At 39.9% G+C, this 25,063-nt stretch overlaps 1 protein-coding gene across 1 annotated transcript in view; it reads right to left on the reverse strand.

Annotated features, from left to right (window-relative positions):
- DNAH11 (dynein axonemal heavy chain 11) overlaps window positions 1-25,063 on the reverse strand; it is a 317,894-nt gene that overhangs the window by 228,230 nt on the left and 64,601 nt on the right. Inside the window, exons 19-25 of the mRNA XM_079931174.1 lie at window positions 21,730-21,846; window positions 21,528-21,614; window positions 15,797-15,955; window positions 14,585-14,668; window positions 12,915-13,073; window positions 9,892-10,014; window positions 2,032-2,154 (exon numbers count right to left, since the gene is read on the reverse strand). Coding sequence (XP_079787300.1) covers window positions 2,032-2,154; window positions 9,892-10,014; window positions 12,915-13,073; window positions 14,585-14,668; window positions 15,797-15,955; window positions 21,528-21,614; window positions 21,730-21,846 — 852 coding nt within the window. The remainder of the gene's footprint in view (window positions 1-2,031; window positions 2,155-9,891; window positions 10,015-12,914; window positions 13,074-14,584; window positions 14,669-15,796; window positions 15,956-21,527; window positions 21,615-21,729; window positions 21,847-25,063) is intronic.

Here is a 25,063-nt window from a genome sequence, read left to right on the forward strand (position 1 = left end):
TACATGCAACAGGCATTCAGTAAGTATTTGCTAAGTGAGTGAATTAATGGCATTAAATATTACATAATAACATGTTTTTTCCAAAAGGAAAAAGACAAATATAAGCAACTACATGTAATGCGTCTTCTAGAAGAAGGCCACGTGTCTCTTGGAAGGCAGGAAAAAATATTGTGCACCGGGGTGCAGCTTTAGGAATTAAACTTTATTCTTTCATCCTCTCTCACTCTTCTTGGGGTCTCTGCCTATGAATCATCCTAAGGTTATGGGTCTTCTTTTTCAATATTGAAAATACGAAACAAACTTCCTTCCAGTTTGCTAAGACCTTAAGCTCCTGTTTTCCTCCTCTTTGAGTTTACTACCAAACTTGGCAGCCTTCCTAACACCAAGCCTTGCTTTAAGGTCGTGCAGTTCAGCGAGCACTTCCCATCATTCTCTGACACTGAAATTCCAGGAAGTCACTGAGAACAGCTCCTTTTCATCCTCCTCCATCTCTAAGTGTTTAATACATTTGACTATTCTTCCCCTCCCAGCTTTATTGAAATATTATTGACATACAGCATTGTGTAAGTGTAAAGTGTACAATGTGATGATCTGATACATGTATATACTGTGAAATGGTTACCACAGTAAATTTACACCTCCACAACCCATGTAACTGCCGTGTGTGTGTGTGCACGCGTGCTGATAACATTTAAGATCTACTCTCTTAACAACTTTCAAGCATATAATATACTATTGTTAACTGCAGTCACCATGCTGTACATTAGATGCCCAGAACTCATTCATCTTATACCCAGAGGTCTGGACCATTGGACCAATACCTCCACACCTCCCCAAAGCCCCAGAAACTGGTAACCGCCATTTTACTCTGTATAAGGTCAGCTTTTTTAGATTCCCCATATAAGCAAGAATATTCAGTACTTGCTTCCTCTGAGTGAACTACCTCACTTGGCATAATACTCTCAAAATCCACCCACATCATCACAAACGGCAGGATTTCCTTCTTTTTATGGCAGAATGATGATATTCCACTGTATATACACCACATTTTCTTTATCCATTCATATGTCATGGACGCTTAGGTTGTTTCCATGACAGTCGACTCTCCTTTGTAGGAGAAACTTATCCTGTGATTGCTGATGATACTATACAGTCTTCTTTTTCTACGATTTCTCTGCCCACTCTCTCTCTCTCTGCCTCCTTTATGTCTCCTGCTCTTGTTCACTACACGCAGCCTTTCCCAAAGCTCTATTCTCAGCTGGATTATCTTCTTTACGTCTCATTATCTAGCTCATCAATTCTCAAGACACCAAAAATGACCTCCCAAACTACAGTTCTAGACTGAACCTCTGCACTGAGCTCTGGGTCAGACTTTCCACCTTTACATCAATGTCCCTCACTTTAAATACACCAAAAATAATAGAACATCATCTCTTCAGAGCAGGTTCTTTCCTAAGTGCCCCATGTCTAATAATAATAACACTACTGTTATTATTTCCTCTGAATAGTTTGTCTCTTTCATCTTTCTTATGTCTCATGTCCAAAGAGATGCTAACTCATAACCTTAGAATTCAAGACCACATAGGCTGTGCTCTGGACTGTCCCTCCAGCCTTATTTTTTATTATTCCTATCAAGAAAATCTATATTCTAAGGAAACCAAACTCTTTAAATTACCTCTGAATGGCAGGTACTTTCTGGCATTCCAAGATGCCACTAACATTCTCCCCTTTGCTATAACACTCCTTTCTGATCACCATTTTTTGTTGAATACCAGCCCATCCTTCAAGGTTCAGCACAAGTACCACCACCTTACAAGACCCTTTGGAACCCTGTCTCTGTCTCCCTACTCAAGCGCAAGTTCCTTGAGAACAAGTGTTCATACTTTTTGAGCCCAAATGGTACTATGCCTGGAGCCTGGTACAAGCAGATGCCCAATGAATGAAGAAAGAAATATTGAGTATTGGAACTTGGGAAAAATCTAAAATTGTAATTTAAAATGAAAAAATCTGTAATAAAAATATCCATCTTACTTGGTTGTGCTCTAGAGTTTCAAACAATTGTTCATCAAACTTCAGTAATAGAATGCCTGTCCGAGAGTGAACTTCGTAAGAGAACTCCATGGTTGCCCAGGTCTGGCTGATTTCAGTAACAACCTAGATGTAAACAGTATTTAGTTATGTGCACAAAAGTTTAATTTAGGACTGATACTTAGGCTATCATCTGGAATTTTAAAAACTGTTTTTACAATTTAAAAAAAAAAAAAACAGAGGGACATCAAATATCACTGGCCTCAATTTTTTTCCTCCAAATAATTCACGGTGATGAGGTTTAGAGAATGAATTCCACCACACAAAAGGAACAAGTGTCACACCAATATCAATTTTTTTTTTACTGGATCTGAGCTTTATATCCTTCACTGAAACACAATGCCAGAGCAGGAGGGGATTTAAAAGGTTATCTTAAAAGTCTGATAGACACTCAAGACTCAGAATCCGAGAGAAGGGGAAGATGGCGGAAGAGTAAGACGCAGAGATCACCTTCCTCCCCACAAATACACCAGAAATACATCTACACGTGGAACAGCTCCTACAGAACACCTACTGAACGCTGGCAGAAGACCTCAGACCTCCCAAAAGGAAAGAAACTCCCCCACGTACCTGGGTAGGGCAAAAGAAAAAAGAATAAACAGAGACAAAAGAATAGGGACGGGACCTGCACCAGTGGGAGGGAGCTGTGAAGGACGGAAGGTGTCCACACACTAGGAAGCCCCTTCGTGGGCGGTGACTGCGGGTGGCGGAGGGGGGAAGCTTCGGAGCCACGGAGGAGAGCACAGCAACAGGGGTGCGGAGGGCAAAGCGGAGAGATTCCCGCACAGAGGATCGGTGCCTACTGGCACTCACCAGCCCAAGAGGCTTGTCTGCTCACCCGCCAGGGTGGGCGGGGCTGGGAGCTGAGGCTCCGGCTTCAGTCAGAGGCAAGAGGCTTTTTCTTCCCTCTTTGTTTCCTGGTGCGCTAGGAGAGGGGATTAAGAGCACTGCTTAAAGGAGCTCCAGAGACGGGCGCGAGCCGCGGCTAACAGCGCGGACCCCACAGACGGGCAGGAGACGCTAAGGCTGCTGCTGCCGCCACCAAATAGCCTGTGTGCGAGCACAGGTCACTATCCACACCTCCCTTCCGGGGAGTCTGTCCAGCCCGCCCCTGCCAGGGTCCCGAGATCCAGGGATAACTCCCCCGGGAGAACGCACGGCACGCCTCAGGCTGGTGCAACATCCTGCCGGCCTCTGCTGCCCCAGCCTCGCCCCGCACTCCGCGCCCCTCCCTCCCCCCGGCCTGAGTGAGCCAGAGCACCGAGTCAGCTGCTCCTTTAACCCCGTCCTGTCTGAGCGAAGAACAGACGCCCTCCGGCGACCTACACGCAGAGGCGGGGCCAAATCCAAAGCTGAACCCCAGGAGCTGTGAGAACAAAGAAGAGAAAGGGAAAGCTCTCCCAGCAGCCTCAGAAGCAGAGGATTAAATCTCCACAATCCACTTGATGTACCTGCATCTGTGGAATACCAGAATAGACAACAACATCCCAAATTGAGGAGGTGGACTTTGAGAGCAAGATTTATTATTTTTTCCCCTTTTCCTCTTTTTGTGAGTGTGTATGTGTATGCTTCTGTGTCAGATTTTGTCTGTATAGCTTTGCTATCACCATTTGTCCTAGGGTTCTATCTGTCCGTTTTTGTTTTTTACTTAAAAATTTTTTTTTCTTAATAATTATTTTTTATTTTAATAACTTTATTTTATTTTATCTTACTTTATTTTATTTTATTCTCCTTCTTTCTGCTTTTTCTCCCTTTTATTCTGATCCGTGGGGATGACAGGCTCTTGGTACTCCAGCCAGAAGTCACTGCTGTGCCTCTAAGGTGGGAGAGCCAAGTTCAGGACACTGGTCCACAAGAGACCTCCCAGCTCCACATAATATCAAATGGCGAAAATCTCCCAGAGATCTCCATCTCAACACCAACACCCAGCTTCACTCAACGACCAGCAAGCTACAGTGCTGGATACCCTATGCCAAACAACTGGCAAGACAGGAACACAACCCCACCCATTAGCAGAGAGGCTGCCTAAAATCATAATAAGTCCACAGACACCCAAAACACACCACCAGACGTGGACCTGTCCACCAGAAAGAAAAGATCCAGCCTCATCCACCACAACACAGGCACTAGTCCCCTCCACCAGGAAGTCTACACAACCCACTGAACCAACTTCAGCCACTGGGGACAGACACCAAAGACAACGGGAACTACAAACCTGCAGCCTGCAAAAAGGAGAACCCAAACACAGTAAGATAAGCAAAATGAGAAGACAGAAAAACACACAGCAGATGAAGGAGCAAGATAAAAACCCACCAGACCTAACAAATGAAGAGGAAATAGGCAGTCTACCTGAAAAAGAATTCAGAATAGTGATAGTAAAGACGATACAAAATCGTGGAAATAGAATAGACAAAATGCAAGAAACATTTTAAAAGGACCTAGAAGAACTAAAGATGAAACAAGCAACAATGAACAACACAATAAATGAAATTAAAAATACTCTAGATGGGATCAATAGAATAACTGAGGCACAAGAACGGATAAGTGACCTGGAAGATAAAATAGTGGAAATAACTACTGCAGAGCAGAATAAAGGAAAAAGAATGAAAAGAACTGAGGACAGTCTCAGAGACCTCTGGGACGACATTAAACGCACCAACATTCAAATTATAGGGGTTCCAGAAGAAGAAGAGAAAAAGAAAGGGACTGAGAAAACATTTGAAGAGATTATAGTTGAAAACTTCCCTAATATGGGAAAGGAAATAGTTAATCAAATCCAGGACGCACAGAGAGTCCCATACAGGATAAATCCAAGGAGAAACACGCCAAGACACATATTAATCAAACTGTCAAAAATTAAATACAAGGAAAACATATTAAAAGCAGCAAGGGAAAAATAACACACAAGGAAATCCCCATAACGTTAACAGCTGATCTTTCAGCAGAAACTCTGCAAGCCAGAAGCGACTGGCAGGACATATTTAAAGGGATGAAGGAGAAAAACCTAGAACCAAGATTACTCTACCCAACAAGGATCTCATTCAGATTTGATGGGAGAAATTAAAACCTTTACAGACAAGGAAAAGCTGAGAGAGTTCAGCACCACCAAATGAGCTTTACAACAAATGCTAAAGGAACTTCTCTAGGCAAGAAACACAATAGAAGGAAAAGACCTACAATAACAAACGCCAAACAATTAAGAAAATGGGAATAGGAACATACATATCGATAATTACCTTAAATGTAAATGGCTTAAATGCTCCCACCAAAAGACACAGACTGGCTGAACTGATACAAAAACAAGACCCATATTTATGCTGTCTACAAGAGACCCACTTCAGACCTAGAGACACATATAGACTGAAAGTAAGGGGATAGAAAATGATACTCCATGCAAATGGAAACCAAAAGAAAGCTGGAGTAGCATTTCTCATATCGAACAAAATAGACTTTAAAATAAAGACTATCAGAAGAGACAAAGAAGGACACTACATAATGATCAAGGGATTGATCCAAGAAGAAGAGATAAGAATGGTAAATATTTATGCACCCAACATAGGAGCACCTCAATACATAAGGCAATACTAACAGCCATAAAAGGGGAAATCGACAGTAACACATTCATAGTGGGGACTTTAACACCACACTTTCACCCACGGACAGATCATCCAAAATGAAAATAAATAAGGAAACACAAGCTTTAAATGATACATTAAACAAGATGGACTTAATTGATATTTATAGGACATTCTATCCAAAAACAGAAGAATACGTATTTTTCTCAAGTGCTCACGGAACATTCTCCAGGACAGATCATATCTTGGGTCACAAATCAAGCCTCGGTAAATTTAAGAAAATTGAAATCATAGCAAGTATCTTTTCTGACCACAACGCTATGAGACTAGATATCAATTACAGGAAAAGATCTGTAAAAAATATAAACATACAGAGGCTAAACAATACACTACATAATAATGAAGTGATCACTGAAGAAATCAAAGAGGAAATCAAAAAATACCTAGAAACAAATGACAATGGAGACACGATGACCCAAAACCTATGGGATGCAGCAAAAGCAGTTCTAAGAGGGAAGTTTATAGCAATACAATCCTACCTTAAGAAACAGGAAACAACTCGAATAAACAACCTAACCTTGCACTTAAAGCAATTAGAGAAAAAAGAAAAGAAAACCCCAAAGTTAGCAGAAGGAAAGAAATCATAAAGATCAGATCAGAAATAAATGAAAAAGAAATGAAGGAAACAATAGCAAAGATCAATAAAACTAAAAGCTGGTTCTTTGAGAAGATAAACAAAATAGATAAACCTTAGCCAGACTCATCAAGAAAAAAAGGGAGAAGACTCAAATCAATAGAATTAGAAATGAAAAAGGAGAAGTAACAACTGACACTGCAGAAATACAAAAGATCATGAGAGATTACTACAAGCAACCCTACGCCAATAAAATGGACAACCTGGAAGAAATGGACAAATTCTTAGAAATGCACAACCTGCCGAGACTAAATCAGGAAGAAATAGAAAATATGAACAGACCAATCACAAGCACTGAAATTGAAACTGTGATTAAAAATCTTCCAACAAACAAAATCCAAGGACCAGATGGCTTCACAGGCGAATTCTATCAAACATTTAGAGAAGAGCTAACAACTATCCTTCTCAAACTCTTCCAAAATATAGCAGAGGGAGGAACACTCCCAAACTCATTCTATGAGGCCACCATCACCCTGATACCAAAACCAGACAAGGATGTCACAAAGAAAGAAAACTACAGGCCAATATCACTGATGAACACAGATGCAAAAATCATCAACAAAATACTAGCAAACAGAATCCAACAGCACATTAAAAGGATCATACACCATGATCAAGTAGGGTTTATTCCAGGAAAGCAAGGATTCTTCAATATATGCAAATCAATCAACATGATACACCATATTAACAAATTGAAGGAGAAAAACCATATGGTCATCTCAATAGATGCAGAGAAAGCTTTTGACAAAATTCAACACCCATTTATGATAAAAAACCCTGCAGAAAGTAGGCACAGAGGGAACTTTCCTCAACATAATAAAGGCCATATATGACAAACCCACAGCCAACATCGTCCTCAGTGGTGAAAAAGTAAAACCATTTCCACTAAGAGCAGGAACAAGACAAGGTTGCCCACTCTCACCACTCTTATTCAACATAGTTTTGGAAGTTTTAGCCAGAGCAATCAGAGAAGAAAAGGAAATAAAAGGAATCCAAATCGGAAAAGAAGAAGTAAAGCTGTCACTGTTTGTAGATGACATGATACTATACACAGAGAATCCTAAAGATGCTACCAGAAAACTACTAGAGCTAATCAATGAATTTGGTAAAGTAGCAGGATACAAAATTAATGCACAGAAATCTCTGGCATTCCTATACACTAATGATGAAAAAGCTGAAAGTGAAATCAAGAAAACACTCCCACTTACCATTGCAACAAAAGAATAAAATATCTAGGAATAAACCTACCTAAGGAGACAAAAGACCTGTATGCAGAAAATTATAAGACACTGATGAAAGAAATTAAAGATGATACAAATAGATGGAGAGATATACCATGTTCTTGGATTGGAAGAATCAACATTGTGAAAATGACTCTACTACCCAAAGCAATCTACAGATTCAATGCAATCCCTATCAAACTACCACTGGCATTTTTCACAGAACTAGAACAAAAAATTTCACAATTCGTATGGAAACACTAAAGACCCCGAATAGCCAAAGCTATCTTGAGAACGAAAAATGGAGCTGGAGGAATCAGGCTCCCTGACTTCAGACTACACTACAAAGCTACAGTAATCAAGACAGTATGGTACTGGCACAAAAACAGAGATATAGATCAATGGAACAGGATAGAAAGCCCAGAGATAAACCCACGCACATATGGTCACCTTATCTTTGATAAAGGAGGCAGGAATGTACAGTGGAGAAAGGACAGCCTCTTCAATAAGTGGTGCTGGGAAAACTGGACAGGTACATGTAAAGGTATGAGATTAGAACACTCCCTAACACCATATACAAAAAAAAGCTCAAAATGGATTAAAGACCTAAATGTAAGGCTAGACACTATCAAACTCTCAGAGGAAAACATAGGCAGAACACTCTATGACATACATCACAGCAAGATCCTTTTGGACCCACCTCCTAGAGAAATGGAAATAAAAACAAAAATAAACAAATGGGACCTAATGAAACTTAAAAGCTTTTGCATAGCAAAGGAAACTATAAACAAGATGAAAAGACAACCCTCAGAATGGAAGAAAGTATTTACAAATTAAGCAACTGACAGAGGATTAATCTCCTAAATATACAAGCAGCTCATCTAGCTCAGTATCAAAAAAGCAAACAACCTAATCCAAAAATGGGTGGAAGACGTAAACAGACATTTCTCCAAAGAAGATATACAGACTGCCAACAAACACATGAAAGGATGCTCAACATCATTAATCATTAGAGAAGTGCAAATCAAAACCACAATGAGGTATCATCTCACACCAGTCAGAATGGCCATCATCAAAAATCTACAAACAATAAATGCTGGAGAGGGTGTGGAGAAAAGGGAACACTCCTGCACTGCTGGTGGGAATGTAAACTTATACAGCCACTATGGAGAACAGTATGGAGGTTCCTTAAAAAACTGAAAATAGAACTACCATACGACCCAGCAATCCTACTGCTGTGCATATACCCTAAGAAAATCATAATTCAGAAAGAGATATGTACCACAATGTTCATTGCAGCACTATTTACAATAGCCAGGAGATGGAAACAACCTAAGTGTCCATCAACAGATGGATAGATAAAGAAGATGTAGCACATATATACAATGGAATATTACTCAGCCATAAAAAGAAACGAAATTGAGTTATTTGTAGTGAGGTGGATGGACCTAGAGTCTGTCATACAGAGTGAAGTAAGTCAGAAGGAGAAAGACAAATACCATATGCTAACACATATATATGGAATATAAGAAAAAAAAATGTCATGAAGAACCTAGGGGTAAGACGGGAATAAAGACAGAGACCTACTAGAGAATGGACTTGAGGATATGGGGAGCGGGAAGGATAAGCTGTGACAAAGTGAGAGAGTGTCATGGACATATATACACTACCAAACGTAAAATAGCTAGCTAGTGGGAAGCAGCCGCATAGCACAGGGACATCAGCTCTGTGCTTTGTGACCACCTAGATGGGTGGAATAGGGAGGGTGGGAGGGAGGGAGATGCAAGAGGGAAGAGATATGGGAACATATGTATATGTATAACTGATTCACTTTGTTATAAAGCAGAAAGTAATGCACCATTGTAAAGCAATTATACTCCAGTAAAGTTGTAAAAAAAAAAAAAAAAAAGGTCTGATAGATATTATTTACTTTTTGGATAGTGCTCTGTGTGCCAGAATGTGAATCCCAGGTCCCTTGTTGAACCTGGGTAAGTTAATTACTTCTCTATACCTCAGTTTCCTCATCTGTACAATAGAGATAATCCTCAGAGAATTAAATGAGTTAATATAAAGTACTGAGAGCAGTGTTTGCTACCAAGTAAACGATATATAAATGTTTTCTGCTATAATCGTCATCATCAACTGGGTCAACTCTCTCGTTTTACAAATTTACTGTGGCCTAGCAGGCAGCTGTTTCCTGCCCAGGGAAACATGTCTCCACACAGCTATGGCAGGAGGACTTCTCCCTGAGTCTGCTTACATGCCAGTGCACAGAATTAGCTCAGGGTAAAAAGAAACAGCCCAAGGACAACACCTTCTCAGTCCCCAGCTCTTTCACTGCTTTGTCCACGATGCTTCGGACATCCTCTTCCATTTGGTGTAATCGCAAGGCTAACAAATCTGCCAAAGTTGTGGCTTCGTTTATAGAAAACTTGACCTGATTAGGAACAAGAAAAGGCAGAATTTATATTCCACATATATTAATGGTTCCTTCTACCTAATGGCCAGAGGAATGAAACACAGCTAAATATACTTAAGTCAGCTGCTGAGTACATTTCGAGTTCTGAAATGTGCAGACAGCCAAAGACGTTGCTTTTTTACTCACAGTCACTGAGGCATCACCCATCGAAGCGAGGGCTGAGGTTTAGGCCGCGTTCATACTACAGTACTTTCTTTAGTTTCATAACCCTCCCCTGTCAGCTCATTTCTTACCTCCTTTGCCCACAAAACCCATTTTTAAAGAGAATCACATTGTTCATTTATTATAATTTGGTTGAAATCCCAGGAATCAGGTAATAGCTCATTTGTCTTCTCTTCCTTAGGTACTCTATTCACTGAACATAATTCCCAGTTGCTTCCGTGCTTTAACCTAGTTTCATCATTGACTTAATCTTAGTTCCTTGGCAAAAAATAATTATTCTTATACTGTCATTATTGATATTTACCATGTGAAAAAGTCACTCACATTTCCTCATCACCTTATTGACTCCCCACTTTCCCCACCTCCATATTTGCTAAGAAGCTCTCAGCTCTTCCTAAGTGCCCAGACTCACCCATGTCCCTCACAAATGAATAGCTGATCCCACCACACAGTTGCAAGGAAGCCATTTCCTTTCCTGCCCTGCTAAGAATATCCAGTCCCTGCTTCTCGGAAGGTGCAGTCCTCTCTGGCTCTCCTCAATCAGTCATGTTGCTCGTCACCATGCACGGCTCTGCACAGGACGACTAAACCTCCCTGTTTGCCCAGGACTGGGGGGTTTCCTGGGCTAAAACCTGGGAAGTCCTGAGCAAACCAGATGAGTTGGTCACCCTATCTCTGCATCACTTTTGACCTCACTCCAGAGCTGATGGGAGTCAGGTCTGTCTTAGAGAAGGAGTGAGCAGGGATGCATAACAAGGCCCCCCTGATTAGCTGCATAGTTTGTGCAGTGAATATGGACCCCCTGCCCAGGTGACAACTGGAGGTTGGATCTAGTCACTGTTCTGATGCCCCAGATCAGCCTGGAGGAAGATGCCTTTTTCTAAATTGCCAGAGAACTACCTTTTCCTAGCTTGCAGAAGGGCATGACACAGGCAAGACACTGTGGTGAGAAGAAAGCTCACTGGGGCTAATGTGAGAAGGGGGCGGGGAGTGGGACACAAGTATACCTTCCATGTTGGGAGACTCAATAAAGATTTTCTGAAAGAATAAATTAATCAACTATAAAGCCTAAATATGCAATGCCTAAAAGACTCTATGGAAAGTATTATAATAAGAACTTCAGGGACCATGTATTGAGGACTTGCTGTGTGCTAGGGTCTATATATAATCTCATCTCACCAAGTCTGCATGGCAGCATTATAGCATTACTTGTATTTCATAGAAGGGGCAACTGAGGTACAGAGAGCAAGTAACTGGCCCAAGATCTAAGAGATACTAGGTGTTAGAGTTGGACCAATAAAGCTTAGGCCACCCCCACTTCACCAGGCTGCCCCTTTCCTCAGTTTCCCCACCCTGCAAACTTTGTCTTCAAATCATGACAGCCCTTCTTCATGATGTGTGCCTAGCAGAAAACACGCACATCAGGCTGCATTTTATGCATTGTAAACTCATGAAGGTCACCTTCCCTGAAAAATAAAGTGTAAGTTTGGTATATTTGCTCCTAAATAGATGTAGAGAGGCAAGAAAATATAACCTCAAATGGCACAGACACATGAGAAATAATTCTATATTTTGCAATAAAATAAAAAAACCATTTGGGATTTCTCTGGTGGTCCAGTGGTTAAGACTTCACCTTCCAATGCAGGGGTGCAGGTTCGATGCCTGGTCGGGGAACTAAGATCCCACATGCCTTGCAGCCAAAAAATCAAAACATAAAACAGAAGCAATACTTTAACAAATTCAATAAAGACTTTAAAAATGGTCTACATCAGAAAAAAAATCAAAAAAAATGCATCTTTAAAAAAAATTAGAAAAAAAAACCATCAAAAGACCATCAAAGAGGGATGTCATTATTAAATGAATTGTGGGGAGAAAAAAATCACTATTTCTGAATTGTCTCTCCCCCTAAATTCACTTCTAATACTCTCTGATCCTCTCCACAAAATATAAGATTCTTTGCAGCCATGTCATGCTCTATAAAATGCCTTCACATTATCTTACCTGATCCTTACAAGATCCCTCTGATTATGAGAGTAGATAGCATCACTCTCACTTTATAAATAAAAAACTCAAAACAGAATAGTTAAGTGTCTTATTTCAGGTCATATAGGCCAGTAAGAGATAAAAGGTTGGCGGGGGCAGGGGGTGTCTTAGTCACTTCTGTCTGCTCTAACAGAACACCATAGACTGGGAGGCTTAAACAACAAACATTTATTTCTCACAGTTCTAGAGGCTGGAAGTCCAAGATCAGGGTGCCAGCCTGGTTGGGTTGTCGGTGAAGGCTCTGTTCTTGGTTAACAGATGTCTGTCTTCCTGTTTTATTTTCATATGGTAGACAGTAGAAAGCTCTGGGGTCTTCATCCCCTTACAAGGGCACTGACCCCATACATGAGAATTCTACCCTCATGACCAAACTATCTCCCAAAGGTCCCATCTCCAAACACCACCACATTAGGAACTCAGCCTTCAACATATGAATTGGCGGCGTTGGAGGGGGAAACATTTAGTCCATAGCAGGGGCTAAAACTAGAATATCTGCAGGTCTATCCCTTGGTCACAATCTGAAAGAGCTGGACCTCTTGCATCTGACCAAAAACCTTTTCCCAAATCCCACTTCTTCCCAGTTGAATGATGTAAACCGAGGAATCACACTTCAGTCACAAAAATATTCAATTAGTGAGACTCAGGAAACTGACCCCAGTGGCCTTCATCAGCTGGTGCCAATGCCTGTCTCTGAGGGCAGGGCTCTGTAACTCCGCAATGGCCCTCAGGGAGGTCATCGTGTCCTTCACTGTGCCTTCCAGGCCTGAGTAAGCGTCCCACACGTGGACTTCCTTATCGAGAGACCAAATTTCCTAGAGAAAAGTGACAAAAAACTAGGTCCCCCAAAATAATAATATGTTTTATCATTTTCCTCCTTTGAAAGAATAAATTTACATTTCCCTGGATAGGAAGAAAGTAAAAACATTTAAGTCCCCAGGTTAAAGACTAAAACTAGAGAAACAGAAAAGGATCCACTCACTCATGTATTACGAGTCCACTGTGTACAAGCCACTTGGATACATTGGTTTCTTATTCACAGGCTCTAACTTGATGTCCCATGAGGAAACCCAAGGGTCATTAAATGTAGAGAATTAATAGAGTTTACGGGACATGTGCAATGAAGAGTGCTTCCTCTAGAAACATAAATAAGCAGGAAACTGAGATTGTTACCTGGATTACTAACACCTTCCTCGGAAGACCTGGCTTGTTTAAATGGTAGCCCTGAAATGCTGGTTACCTTTGAGTGTTTGTTCCTTGGAACTAAATAGTCATGATTTTAAGACGTGTCAATAGGGCCTTTGACTTGGCTGTCTTCTTGGCTCACGGAACAACATTAACAATTGTGAATGAGAAAACCCCTAATAAAACAACAATCCCAGGACAGCGCTACTTCTTTAAAAAAAAAAAAAAGAAAAGAAAAAGGCAAAATATCTTCAGCTGAGAGTGGGGGTCAAACTGTCACTCTGAAGTGAGACAGTCCACTGGGCAAGGAGACGGACAGGGAGTGAGTACAGAAAAGAGGCACAGTGACCCCAGGGCATGCAAAAGAATGATGGGCTGTTCTAGTTCGGGTTCTTGGGACCAGGATAAAAAGGGAAGAAAAAAATGGGAAGAGTTGGCTGGAGCGGAGCACAGGACTGAGTCGGGGTGAGGATGTTCTGGGGCAAGAAGAAAGCAAAAGGCCTCGTTACTTCTGAACTGCCTTTCGTGGTTACGCATTTGGCTTCATCCAAACATGCACTTGGCTTTATCCAAAGAGGCTTTACTCTCTTCAGAGGGCACAGGGCCGTGGGGACTAGCTATCAAAGCACGAAATTCAAAAAAGCTCAGTTCTGTTACATCGAGCCCCCTTGCGATGTTGGAGTGGGCAGTAATAAGAACGAAGGTCACAGTATTCCATACACATCCACAAGTTACCCCAACTAGTTGCCCCAAAGGCCACAACCGAAAGGTACCTTTGAAGATACAGCATGCTTACAGCTGCTAGATAAAGAATTCGACAGCTTTCGTAAGCCTAACCCCTCCCTCAGCCCTGCGCTTCACCTCCCAGCCTCCGTTCTAGACAGCCACAGGAGCGCGTGATGATAGCCACTGCTCATCAGTTCATTAGCCCTAATATGCTCTTATCCACTCATTCACAGAAAGGTAGGCTTGATTACAAGGGCAACTGGCTGAGACTGAAAAACAAAATCCTGTTTCAAATCATCCTGTTTGAAGTAAATAAGGACATGCAGTCCAGCACAGCAGACGCTAGGTTAGGGAAGATGGAAGAAGGTGGTGCTGAGGAAGATAAATCGTCGTCACAGACAGTTATGGAACTTGCCTTGGCAAACCTTCTGAGTTCCACATCCATCTGTTCCACATTAATCTGTCTCCACTGGGTTTTAGTCCAATTATCAATGCTTCTCTGAAAACGCACAAGCAGATAAAAGTGTCAACAACATTTGGTGAAAGCAAGTCTCCGCAGCAAAATATCTAAACTGATGATACACAGCGACTCCATCATCCGGGGGAAAGTCAATTATTTAAGCATTAACTGCACCTGTCAAAACTTCCCCACCACAAAACCAAAAAAGTTGTCAGAACACGTCAAACCTAAGGCTAAAACATTGTGATATGATAATTTCTAGAAGCAATGACAAATTCCATACACATACCATCATTATCATTTAATCCTGAATACTCTGAATGAATTGGTAAATAATGTTACCATTAAATACCATATTTTTATAATTCTACATATAAGATAAGCTTTCATAAGAAAACCTTCATCTGTTATAGACAAAACTCTCATGAGTTTCTTGACCATATTCTATGCCTTGTTAATATATTTCTTTACTGGCTTTCAACTAACTTCAAAGAAAATAATGTATAACACATATTGCAATACGCCTAGTTCCTAGAACTTATTTTTTTTTTTTTTGCGGTACGCGGGCCTCTCACTGTTGATCCCGTTGCAGAGCACAGGCTCCGGACGCGCAGGCCCAGCGGCCATGGCTCACGGGCCCAGCCGCTCCGCGGCATGTGGGATCTTCCCGGACCGGGCCACGAACCCCTGTCCCCTGCATCAGCAGGTGGCCTCTCAAACCACTGCGCCACCAGGGAAGCCTCTAGAACTTATTTTTGCACTTAAGTTTGCAACTTAATTAACACAGACAAAGTAACTTTATTTTTAGTTTAGGCCTGTTTATATATGCACACGTACGGAAGTATAACCATGGTGTACACATCAGTTTGTATGCACAAGTGACCATATGTGTGTGGTACATATTAATTTTTGTTTATATCCTACATAACTCTCAAGAAGGATTTGAAGCAGTCAACTCATAATACCAAGTTTCATTCAGAATGGCAAACAAAAAGCACTGATAATTCAGAGATATCTGAACTCTAATTCTGGGGAAAAAGTCTAATACCCACATATTTTAAGACATTATAAAACACAAATAGAATGACAGAGACATTAAAAATCGCATACTTATACAAAAGAAATACTAAAAGAAAAAAAGCATGGTTTCAAAAAGCAGTGTCTTACCTTAACATAAATAATGACATCCCAGAGCCCCTTGAGCAATGTTATCTCTCTGCGACACTGCTTCATTTGTTTGTACTCTGGAAGAGCCACTTCAAAAAGATGAGTAGATTCTTGCATCTGCAACAGTTCTTCTTCTAACGCCTCAAGCTCTTGATTTGCCTAAGGAGAAAACACATACACACGCACACAAACACACTTAATATCCAATGAACTGCCAGAGAAGAAAAGCCACAGCGTTGTGTAGCTCTGGTTATGTCAACTTGTACAACTTTGATTTTTAAAAGAAAATAGAAAGAAATCTGAAGTGTAATTATTGGTAAAATGGGGGCTTTAGAGGAGCAAACTCACAACTACTCAAAAAAGTTAGAGTAGACTATCAGGAAACACAGTAATGTTATCAATACCCTCCCTATACATTATTTCAGCAAAATCTGCTCTGGTATCAAATTGCTATGAATACAAATTTTCCTCTTGATTTTCATCATACAGCTGGGGACGACTTTGCTGGGGAGCAAAAGACAAGTTTCTAGGAACTTCCACTAAGAATAAATCACTTCTTTAAAAAAAAGAACTTTCAGATTTAAAACATACCCTAGAGATTATCAATACACCGACTTTTCTCTTAATCTGTTAATATGACAAATTATATTCATTTCCTAATGTTAAAACATTTCCCTGGAATGAACCCAAACTATTTATAAATTGGATTATTTGATTACTTTTTGCTTAGTTAGTTTGCATCTATGTGTACCAAAAAGAGTGGCTTATCAGGACTTCCCTGGTGGTGCAGTGGTTGAGAATCCACCTGCCAATGCAGGGAACATGGGTTCGATCGCTGGTGTGGGAAGATCCCACATGCCGCGGAGCGACTAAGCCCATGCGCCACAACTACTGAGCCTGCTCTCTAGAGCCCGCGAGCCACAACTACTGAGCCCACGTGCCTGGAGCCCGTGCTCCACAACAAGAGAAGCCACTGAAATGAGAAGCCAGTGCACAGCAAAAAAGAACAGCCCCCGCTCGCAGCAACTAGAGACAAAGCCTGCGTGCAGCAATGAAGACCCAGTGCAACCAAAAATAAATAAATTAATTAATAAAAAGAAAAAAAGAATGGCTTATCATTTTTCCTTTCTCATACTGTCCTTTCACAAAAATAAGACATGCTTCATAGAGTAATTTTTGAGTGTTCATTCTTCTTCCGGTCTCTGGAATCATATGAATGATATCTGTTTCTTGAAAGCTTCTTGGAATTAACCTGTAATGCTATCATGGCCTGCTGTTCTTTCTGTTTTAAATTAATGGTTTATCTTTTCATTTTCCTACTGGTTAATTTTTCATAGTTATAGGACTAGTCAGCTGTGGTCTTTTTTTTTTAATTAATTAGTTTATTTTTGGCTGCATTGGGTCTTCGTTGCTGTGCGCAGGCTTTCTCTAGTTGCGGCGAGCAGGGGCTACTTTTCATTGAGGTGCGCGGGCTTCTCACTGTGGTGGCTTCTCTTGTTGTGGAGCACCAGCTCTAGGCGTGCAGGCTCAGTAGCTGTGGCTTGCGGGCTCTAGAGTGCAGGCTCCGTACTTGTGGCGCATGGGGTTAGTCACTGTGTGGCATGTGAGATCTTCCCGGATCAGGGCTCAAACCCGTGTCCCCTTCATTGGCAGGCAGATTCTTAACCACTGAGCCACCAGGGAAGTCCCTGTGTTACTTTCTGAGATAGTTTTAGTGAATTATATTTTTCCAGAAATATATCCATTTTGCTTAAATTTTAAATTTCTTATTGATTGTATTCTATGATCTTTTGAATTTCTGCTCTTTCTGTACTATCATTCCCTATTTATTCCTAAGATCGTTGATTTTCCAACAGAGATTTGTCAGTATAAATAGCCTTTTCTAATTATATTGAGAATCAAATTTGGCTTTGTTTGTCCTCTCTTTTCTTATAATATACACACTGGAACTTATTTCAGTGATGATTTATTGGTGGTTAATGCACTATTTTTGTTTATCTGAAAATATACTCTTGTTAATGAAATATAATTTTACACAGGAGAATTGGGAAAAAATCATCCACTACCTTTTGGCTTCCATTGTTGCTGATGACAAATATGCTCTTAGCCCAGTCATCATTTCTAACAGGTAATCTTTCTTTTCTATCTGGTTGCTTTAAAGGTCTTCTCTTTGCCTTTGGTATTCTGTAGTTCATTGTGATGTGTCTAGATGTTGACTTTGTATTTATCCTGGTTGGCGGTCAGTGAATTTCCTCAATCTATTGATTCATGCTTTGACCAGTTCTAGAAAAATCTCAGCTACTACATCTCTATTGCTTGTCTAATATTCTGTGTATTCTCTCTTCCAGGAAGTCTGAGTAAAACAGTTAGACATCATTCTAACTTCTTACTCTGTGTCTCTTAATCTCTTTTGTATTTTGCATCTCCTTTCACCTATGTGCTGCCTTCTAAGTGAGTTTTTCCAATGTCATTTGCATTTCACTAATCCTTTTTTCAATTAGTTCTTTAACCCCTGCTGAGTTGAATCTTTTATTTTTCATTTCCATAAGTTTCCAACCCTTTTTCAAACTCAGCTGATCATTTTTGATAGTCTCAAAACTGAGAACTTGCTCATTTTTTTCAATGTTAACTTTTATTTCCTGAGTACATGTCTTCTTCTTCTTCTTTTTTTTTTTTTTTTTGGCTGTGCCACATGAAGGATCTTAGTTCCCTGACCAGGGATCAAACCCATGCCCTGTGCAGTGGAAGCACGGCATCCTAACCACTGGACCACCAGGGAAGTCCCAATAAATGTCTTCTAATATCTGACATTTCATATGGGTCTGTATCTGTGGTTTGCTCTTTCTGTTGGCCCTTATGCATGATGGTGTGTCTGTTTTATTGTAAACTCAAATTTAACTGAATTTAATCTGTTGGACCGCTGAGGAGATTAGAATAAGAGCACCTTATTCTCTTCTACCCAGAGAAGATTTGGATTTGCTTCTACTAGGTGCTAAGAAGAGCTGCTTGTAACCATATCAGTTTCCTGGTCTGGAAATTCCTTAACCATAGGGATAGTATAAAATTACACCATAACCCTTGGGAGAACAGACCTATGTTTACCAATTCCCAGAGGATCCTTTTCTATTTTTTTCGCCCTATTCAGAGCAAGGTCTGATGGGTCATCTCATAGGCTCCCCGTGCAGGCTGCAGATTTTTCCCAGCCCACCCATTCACTAAGGGTGTAACCTCTTAAAAGCATCTCCTAGTTTGCCCTGAAAGGGTTAATCACAAAGTTCTAGAGTTCTGGTACTTTGATTTGCCCCTACAGCAGCACAGGCTTTTATGTTTCCCGCTGCTTTCCATCCTGGTTTCAGCTACTCTATTTCCCTGCCTCTTGCTTTCTTGGGAGATCAGCAATAGATTTAAAGTTACATATTTGTGAACATGTTTCAGCATCTGTTTTACAAGATGGATTTTCAAAATGTCTAGTCAACCATGCTCCCCAGAGCCAACAGCCCTTTTATTTATTTTAAATTATTTTTCCTATTAGTTATACTAATTCAATTATTCCTAGAAATATAGATCCAGTTATTTTAATTCAACTGTTCACTGTATCTTTGGCTATGAAGAAACAATAGCACATAATATAAATTTACCAAGGTATCAGTTATAAAAGGAGAGATTTACACCACTCCCCTGTTCCTGGAGGGTCAATGGTTTCCATCTTTTGGAGTGAGGTGCCATGAGTGCTAGGACCTACCATACCAGCCCAGAACAAACATATACATGACTTTGGTTGAATCTAGTTAGATAAACACTAGATATGCTTGTTGAACAAACACACAAGAGAATGACTTCAAGATAAAGGTAACCGGGTCCTACTATATTCAAAACATCCTCAACACATTTTGTAGGTATGATAAATATCTGCCTTTTAAATATGTAACTATATGGTGTTGTAGTATAGCATGCAAATGGTAGGAGTCAATAAACGATAACTGCAGTAAATGTTTACACACAGCACATTGGCTAGTCAAGTAAAAATGTCTCCATATCCACAATCTGTTCAGACCACCTGCAGTTTAGATATAATCTTTTTAAAAAAACCAACTCTATTCGCATACTCTAACCAACTCCCTTTTCAGTGAATATATTAACCACTTTTCTTTAGCCAAGTGAAAGAGAAGACCTCATGCTATTGAATGGCTGAAAGCAGTTAAAACTAAATTCAATCCAAAATTTGGAAAGAGAAGTAAAAACTGTCAGTTCCAAGTTTTACAGCAGTCTAAGGAGGAAAGGCTATCTCCAGCGTGAAGTCAAATCAGGATGGCAGCCTAGATGAACGCAGAAAAATTCCCAGCCCCCAATGCAAACTTCAAAGTCACTTTCTCATTTTGGCTGCTAGCTTAAGAATTCTTAGAGAAACAAAGATATTATTCTTCTAATAAAAGTTTAAAGCATTTTTTCAATCCTCATGAATTATTCACCATTTTCGGATTATTTGCCTATTACGGTCATTCTTATAGTCAATTATAATAAAGTAGTTCATTATAATCTAGGATTAAATGACTCAATAATATTTGTATCCAGAATTAAGAATAAGTTATGGGCATTCATTTGAAACTCCCTGAAACACTAGCCACCTCCAGAAAACCACATAACACATACTTGGGGAGTGGGCGTGGGGGCAGATGCAATGTGTAGTCGGGGGTCAGGGAGAGGACACGGAATCAGGCCTAAGGAGAAAGTATAGGATGAGGCAGTAAACATAAATCAGAGAAAAAAAACGAAAAAGTTACAGGCTTTCCTTACTATGAGTAAGAGTTACTAACAAAGTATCACATGGGAAATAGTATAATGGTTAGTATTCCTCACTAAAAAAGAAAGTAAACAGCTAGACTTTTAATACTGATTCTGTCACTAACTGTTATCTCCAACAAGTTACTCAATTATACATGATTGTTTATCTAAAAAAAGGCAAATAGAAGCTGTATCAGAGAGATATTGCAAGAACTGAAAGAAATAATGTAAATAATATGTTTAATAAAGTTCTTGACGTATAAAGTGTTTATATGTCAAGAGAAAAACAAATATCGTATATCAATGCATATATGTGGAATCTAGAAAAATGGTACAGATGAACCTATTTGTAGGGTAGGAATGAAGACATAGATGTAGAGAAGGGACATGTGGACACGGCAGGGAAGGGGAGGGTGGGATGAACTGGGAGATTAGGTTTGACATAAATACACTACCATGTGTAAAATAGATAGCTAGTGGGGACCTGCTGTACAGCACAGGGAGCTCAGCTCAGTGCTCTGTGACGACCTAGATCGGTGGGATGGGGGGAGGGTGGGAGGGAGGTCCAAGAGGGAGGGGATATATGTTATACATATAGCTGATTCACTTCATTGTTACTTAGATAAAAAACTAACTAACACAACACTGTAAACCAATTTTACTCCAATTAAAAAAAAAAGTAAAATAAAGAATAATAGTATTTGTTAGTTTCACTAGTATGTGTACTTTGATGATGACATGATTTAAATCACAATATAATTTCTGGAGAGACATTTAAATCACAATATATTTTACTTGGGGAAAATTGTTTGTAACTGGGTTTTAAATAGTTCATTCTCAACCCATAACTAATTGCAAAACTAAGGCAAAATATAGCAGTATCTCAGTGTCCAAATTTATTTTTTGAAATAGCTATTATAACACACAAGATAATTGAGATCAGAATTACCTTATCAAGTACTCCATATGGATTTTCTGCATTAAAACGAAGAGGAGCATAGAGTCTGAATCGCTCTCTGAACTCTGCCTGCTTCTCCTGATCAAGGAAGAAAAATAACTGAAAGTGAATCTCAAATAGCTTCAATTAGCCTTATAAAACCCTTCTTTAAAAAAAAAAAACAGAAAACCACAAAGCTTGTTAGCTAGCTTACATCAAACAAAATACATTTTTTCCTTATAAGAGTGACTTCTGCATTTTGGAGAGGTGAGATTTCATGTCTGACAGTTGCTGCAATCTTTTTGGTAGTTTTCCATCTTTCAGGTAATTCCTACAAACACAAAGGTGCAAATGGGAAGTTACTTCAATACCTAAAACAAATGTACTCCACAGGATTAAATTTTTCTAATCTCTTTCCACTAACTCATGACATCCTTTCATTCTTGTCTAAGAGAAAGAGTTTATTCCCAAAAAGATTAAAGGGACTAAAAGGCCTAGAGCCAGGCTGAATCCCACTGGCACCTTTGGAGTCACATGTTCCAAGCGTAAACCAAAGCTGTCCTCTGGTATAACATCTACCTCAGCATAAATGAAAACCTTTTCAAAATAAACAGAAATTTCCAAATTGTTTTACTATTGAGGGAATAACATTAAAGCTCTGAAAATGACTTTGCTGATCTAACAACTAGAAGTGGAGCCATATTTAGCAATTTAGCAAGCGAAAAAAGGACACTCTGAACCTGGTGGGCAGAGATGAAAATGTGACTCAATCTTATCTTTCGTTTTCCTCTGGCTCCCAAAGCTGTGTTTTTACTTGGTCTGGATGGAGAGTTTGAACATTTGGGTTAATTTTAAATGACTAGGATTTTTGAAGTAAGATGAGGAAAGGGAAGGTTAATTCCTACTTGATGGAGGACAAAAGCAGCCATGAATTGTTCAGGTAGCAACTCAACTCTGCTGTCCCTGACTACAATGCAACTAGGACAAGAGCAACTTACTTTCTTTGAAGAGCCCTTGTGCTTAACTGCTGTTGAAAAGCATGCCTTGTGTCCAGACTAAGAAAGCATTGTTTCTCTGTGTCATCTCTCAGGACACTGAAATTGTTTTGTCACACAAAACCACCCATGGTGATAGGACTCTACTTGTGTCGCTGAAGCACAAAAATCGGTTCTAAAGACTATTTTGTAACCCTGATAAATATCTGATGAATGATTTCATAACTGTCAATTATGAAGAGTGCGCCGTGCTAAGTATACGTCGTATCTGAGTGGTGGAGGAGGGCTACAAAGATAAAACACATTCTTGAGATTTAAACTGTTGTATCATCTGTCGGAGTGAATGAGAGGTACACAAAATAACTATTCTACATGACAGAATGTATTAACTTCGATCAGGAGGTCTATATGTTATGGAATTAAAATGCTTGGGAGGCAACGTGGTATCACGACGGCGATACAGGACCAGGCCAGGAACTAAAAGACTTGAGCTCTAAAGCTCCTTGTTTTTCATCTTGCTCTTCCATCCTTCTTCTCATCAAAACTCTGCATCCTCATCTGTCCAGAGTGTCACTTTGCATTTCCAATTGACCCCATGGAACCTAAATGTCACAGGGAGTCCCTTCGGGGCCATGGGAGAGAAGACATGAAGAGGTCACATCAGTGGGTTCAGGCTCCTTAACCTTAACCTTCTTCAATGACACTAGACCTGCCGTTACCTGCTTTATATTTGGGGATTCCAAAGAAGCTTCCACTGGATAAAAATAAACTTTCATTGAAAACCAAAAGATCAGATGACCTCCAAAGTTGAACTGATACTGATCCACTCAATGAACGAACACTGCATCAGAGGCGCAAAACAATGACTGGATTTCCGCAGGCAGAGATGAGGGTGAGACCCCTCAACATCCTGTGAGGTAAGATTTCCAATGCAGGATGGGGTGAGAGTGTGGGCTCTACAGAAACTGGACAGGATTCTGAGGCTAGAGGTGGTCAATGAATGTTTCTTAACAGGGAAGGGACTTGATAAAATCTATAGATCAGAAGTGTAATCTAGCTTCAGAGCACACTATAGATAGGGTGTGAGGACACAGCCATGCCTAGGGGCTTTTTTAGCATCAAACCAAGCACAGGCAAGTTTTGGGAAGTGTTATGACTGCTAATGATTATGAAGGAGAAACAGCAACTCTCACAAATTGCTTAAATTAAAACAAAATTGGGACGTTGTTATCCTCCACGAGCAACCTGAACTGCCTGTATATCTTATTTTTCCTGCTGACCAGCCTGAATTACCGACATCGAGACACACACAGAGCTAAGAGTGTGGCTCACTTCTGAAATACTGAAAAGCCTAATATTTTCAATACTGCAAAAACCTTAGTGAGCCAAACTTTTATTTTTATAGAAAAAAGGCAGAAGAGCACATTTGCTTTTATTCATCTTGGAAACATAAAGAGTCCATTAGAAAGCATATAAACTAAGAAACACATAAAAGATTTTTTAAATCTTCCACCTGACCACAGCACTGAAACTGAATACATACACCTCCATTTTCATAAACAACTAAGACGACAGTCAGAACTAAATGACCTGATCAAACATGTCTGCATCGTTACACTCTCCTAGTTAGCTTACTGTTGAACAATGTATATAAGGTGTCATATGTATCAGGAAAATTTGTTAAAGACCTAAAAACAGACAACAGAAATGACTGGAATCTAGCTTCAGTGAAGTGGGAGCCAAACTTCTATAATACAAATTCTGGAGGCCATGGCCATAATCCCCCATCAATTATTTGTGTTATGACTGGTTTCTCTATATGACATAAAATTTTAAGGTTCAAGGTCTGACTCAAAGAATATCCCAATCTAAAAACAGACATTTATAGTGTGTTCTACTGTTGACTATTTCATGTCTCACTCTTATTATGTATCTATCTATCCACATCATCTCTCACTCCATGTCTAACTGGATTTTCAGTTCTAAAGACAGTTTTATACTTAAACAGAATCTAATAATTCATATATAGTAATTCTTTGTAGTCAAGGGAGCATCTATAAACACATTGTTGCACTTCATCCTCACAAAACAAAATGAGGAATATAAAATGGAGCAGCTGCTGTGAAAAACATTTTGGTGGTTCCTCAAAAAGTTAAACTTGGAATTCCCATATGACCCGGCAATTCCACTCCGAGGTGTTTTCCAAAAAGATCTGAAAACAGGTACTCAAACAAATACGTGTGCACCGATGTCCACAGTAGCATTATTCACAATAGCCAGAAGATGAAAAGAGCCCCAATATTCCTCAATGGGTGAAAGGCTAAACAAACTGTATATGTGTGTATATACACACATACATACATACACACACACACAAACACACGCACATACAATGGAACATTATTCAGCCATAAAAAGGAATGAAGTAGCGATATATGCTACAACGTTCATGAACCTCAAAATCGTCATGCCAGGTGAGAGAAGCCAGATACAAAAGGTCACATATTGTATAATTCCACTTATATGAAGTATCTACAGTAAGTAAACCCGTAA

This window comes from Stenella coeruleoalba (assembly GCF_951394435.1).
Source record: "Stenella coeruleoalba genome assembly, chromosome: 9".
In the NCBI taxonomy this organism is placed as follows: domain Eukaryota; kingdom Metazoa; phylum Chordata; class Mammalia; order Artiodactyla; family Delphinidae; genus Stenella; species Stenella coeruleoalba.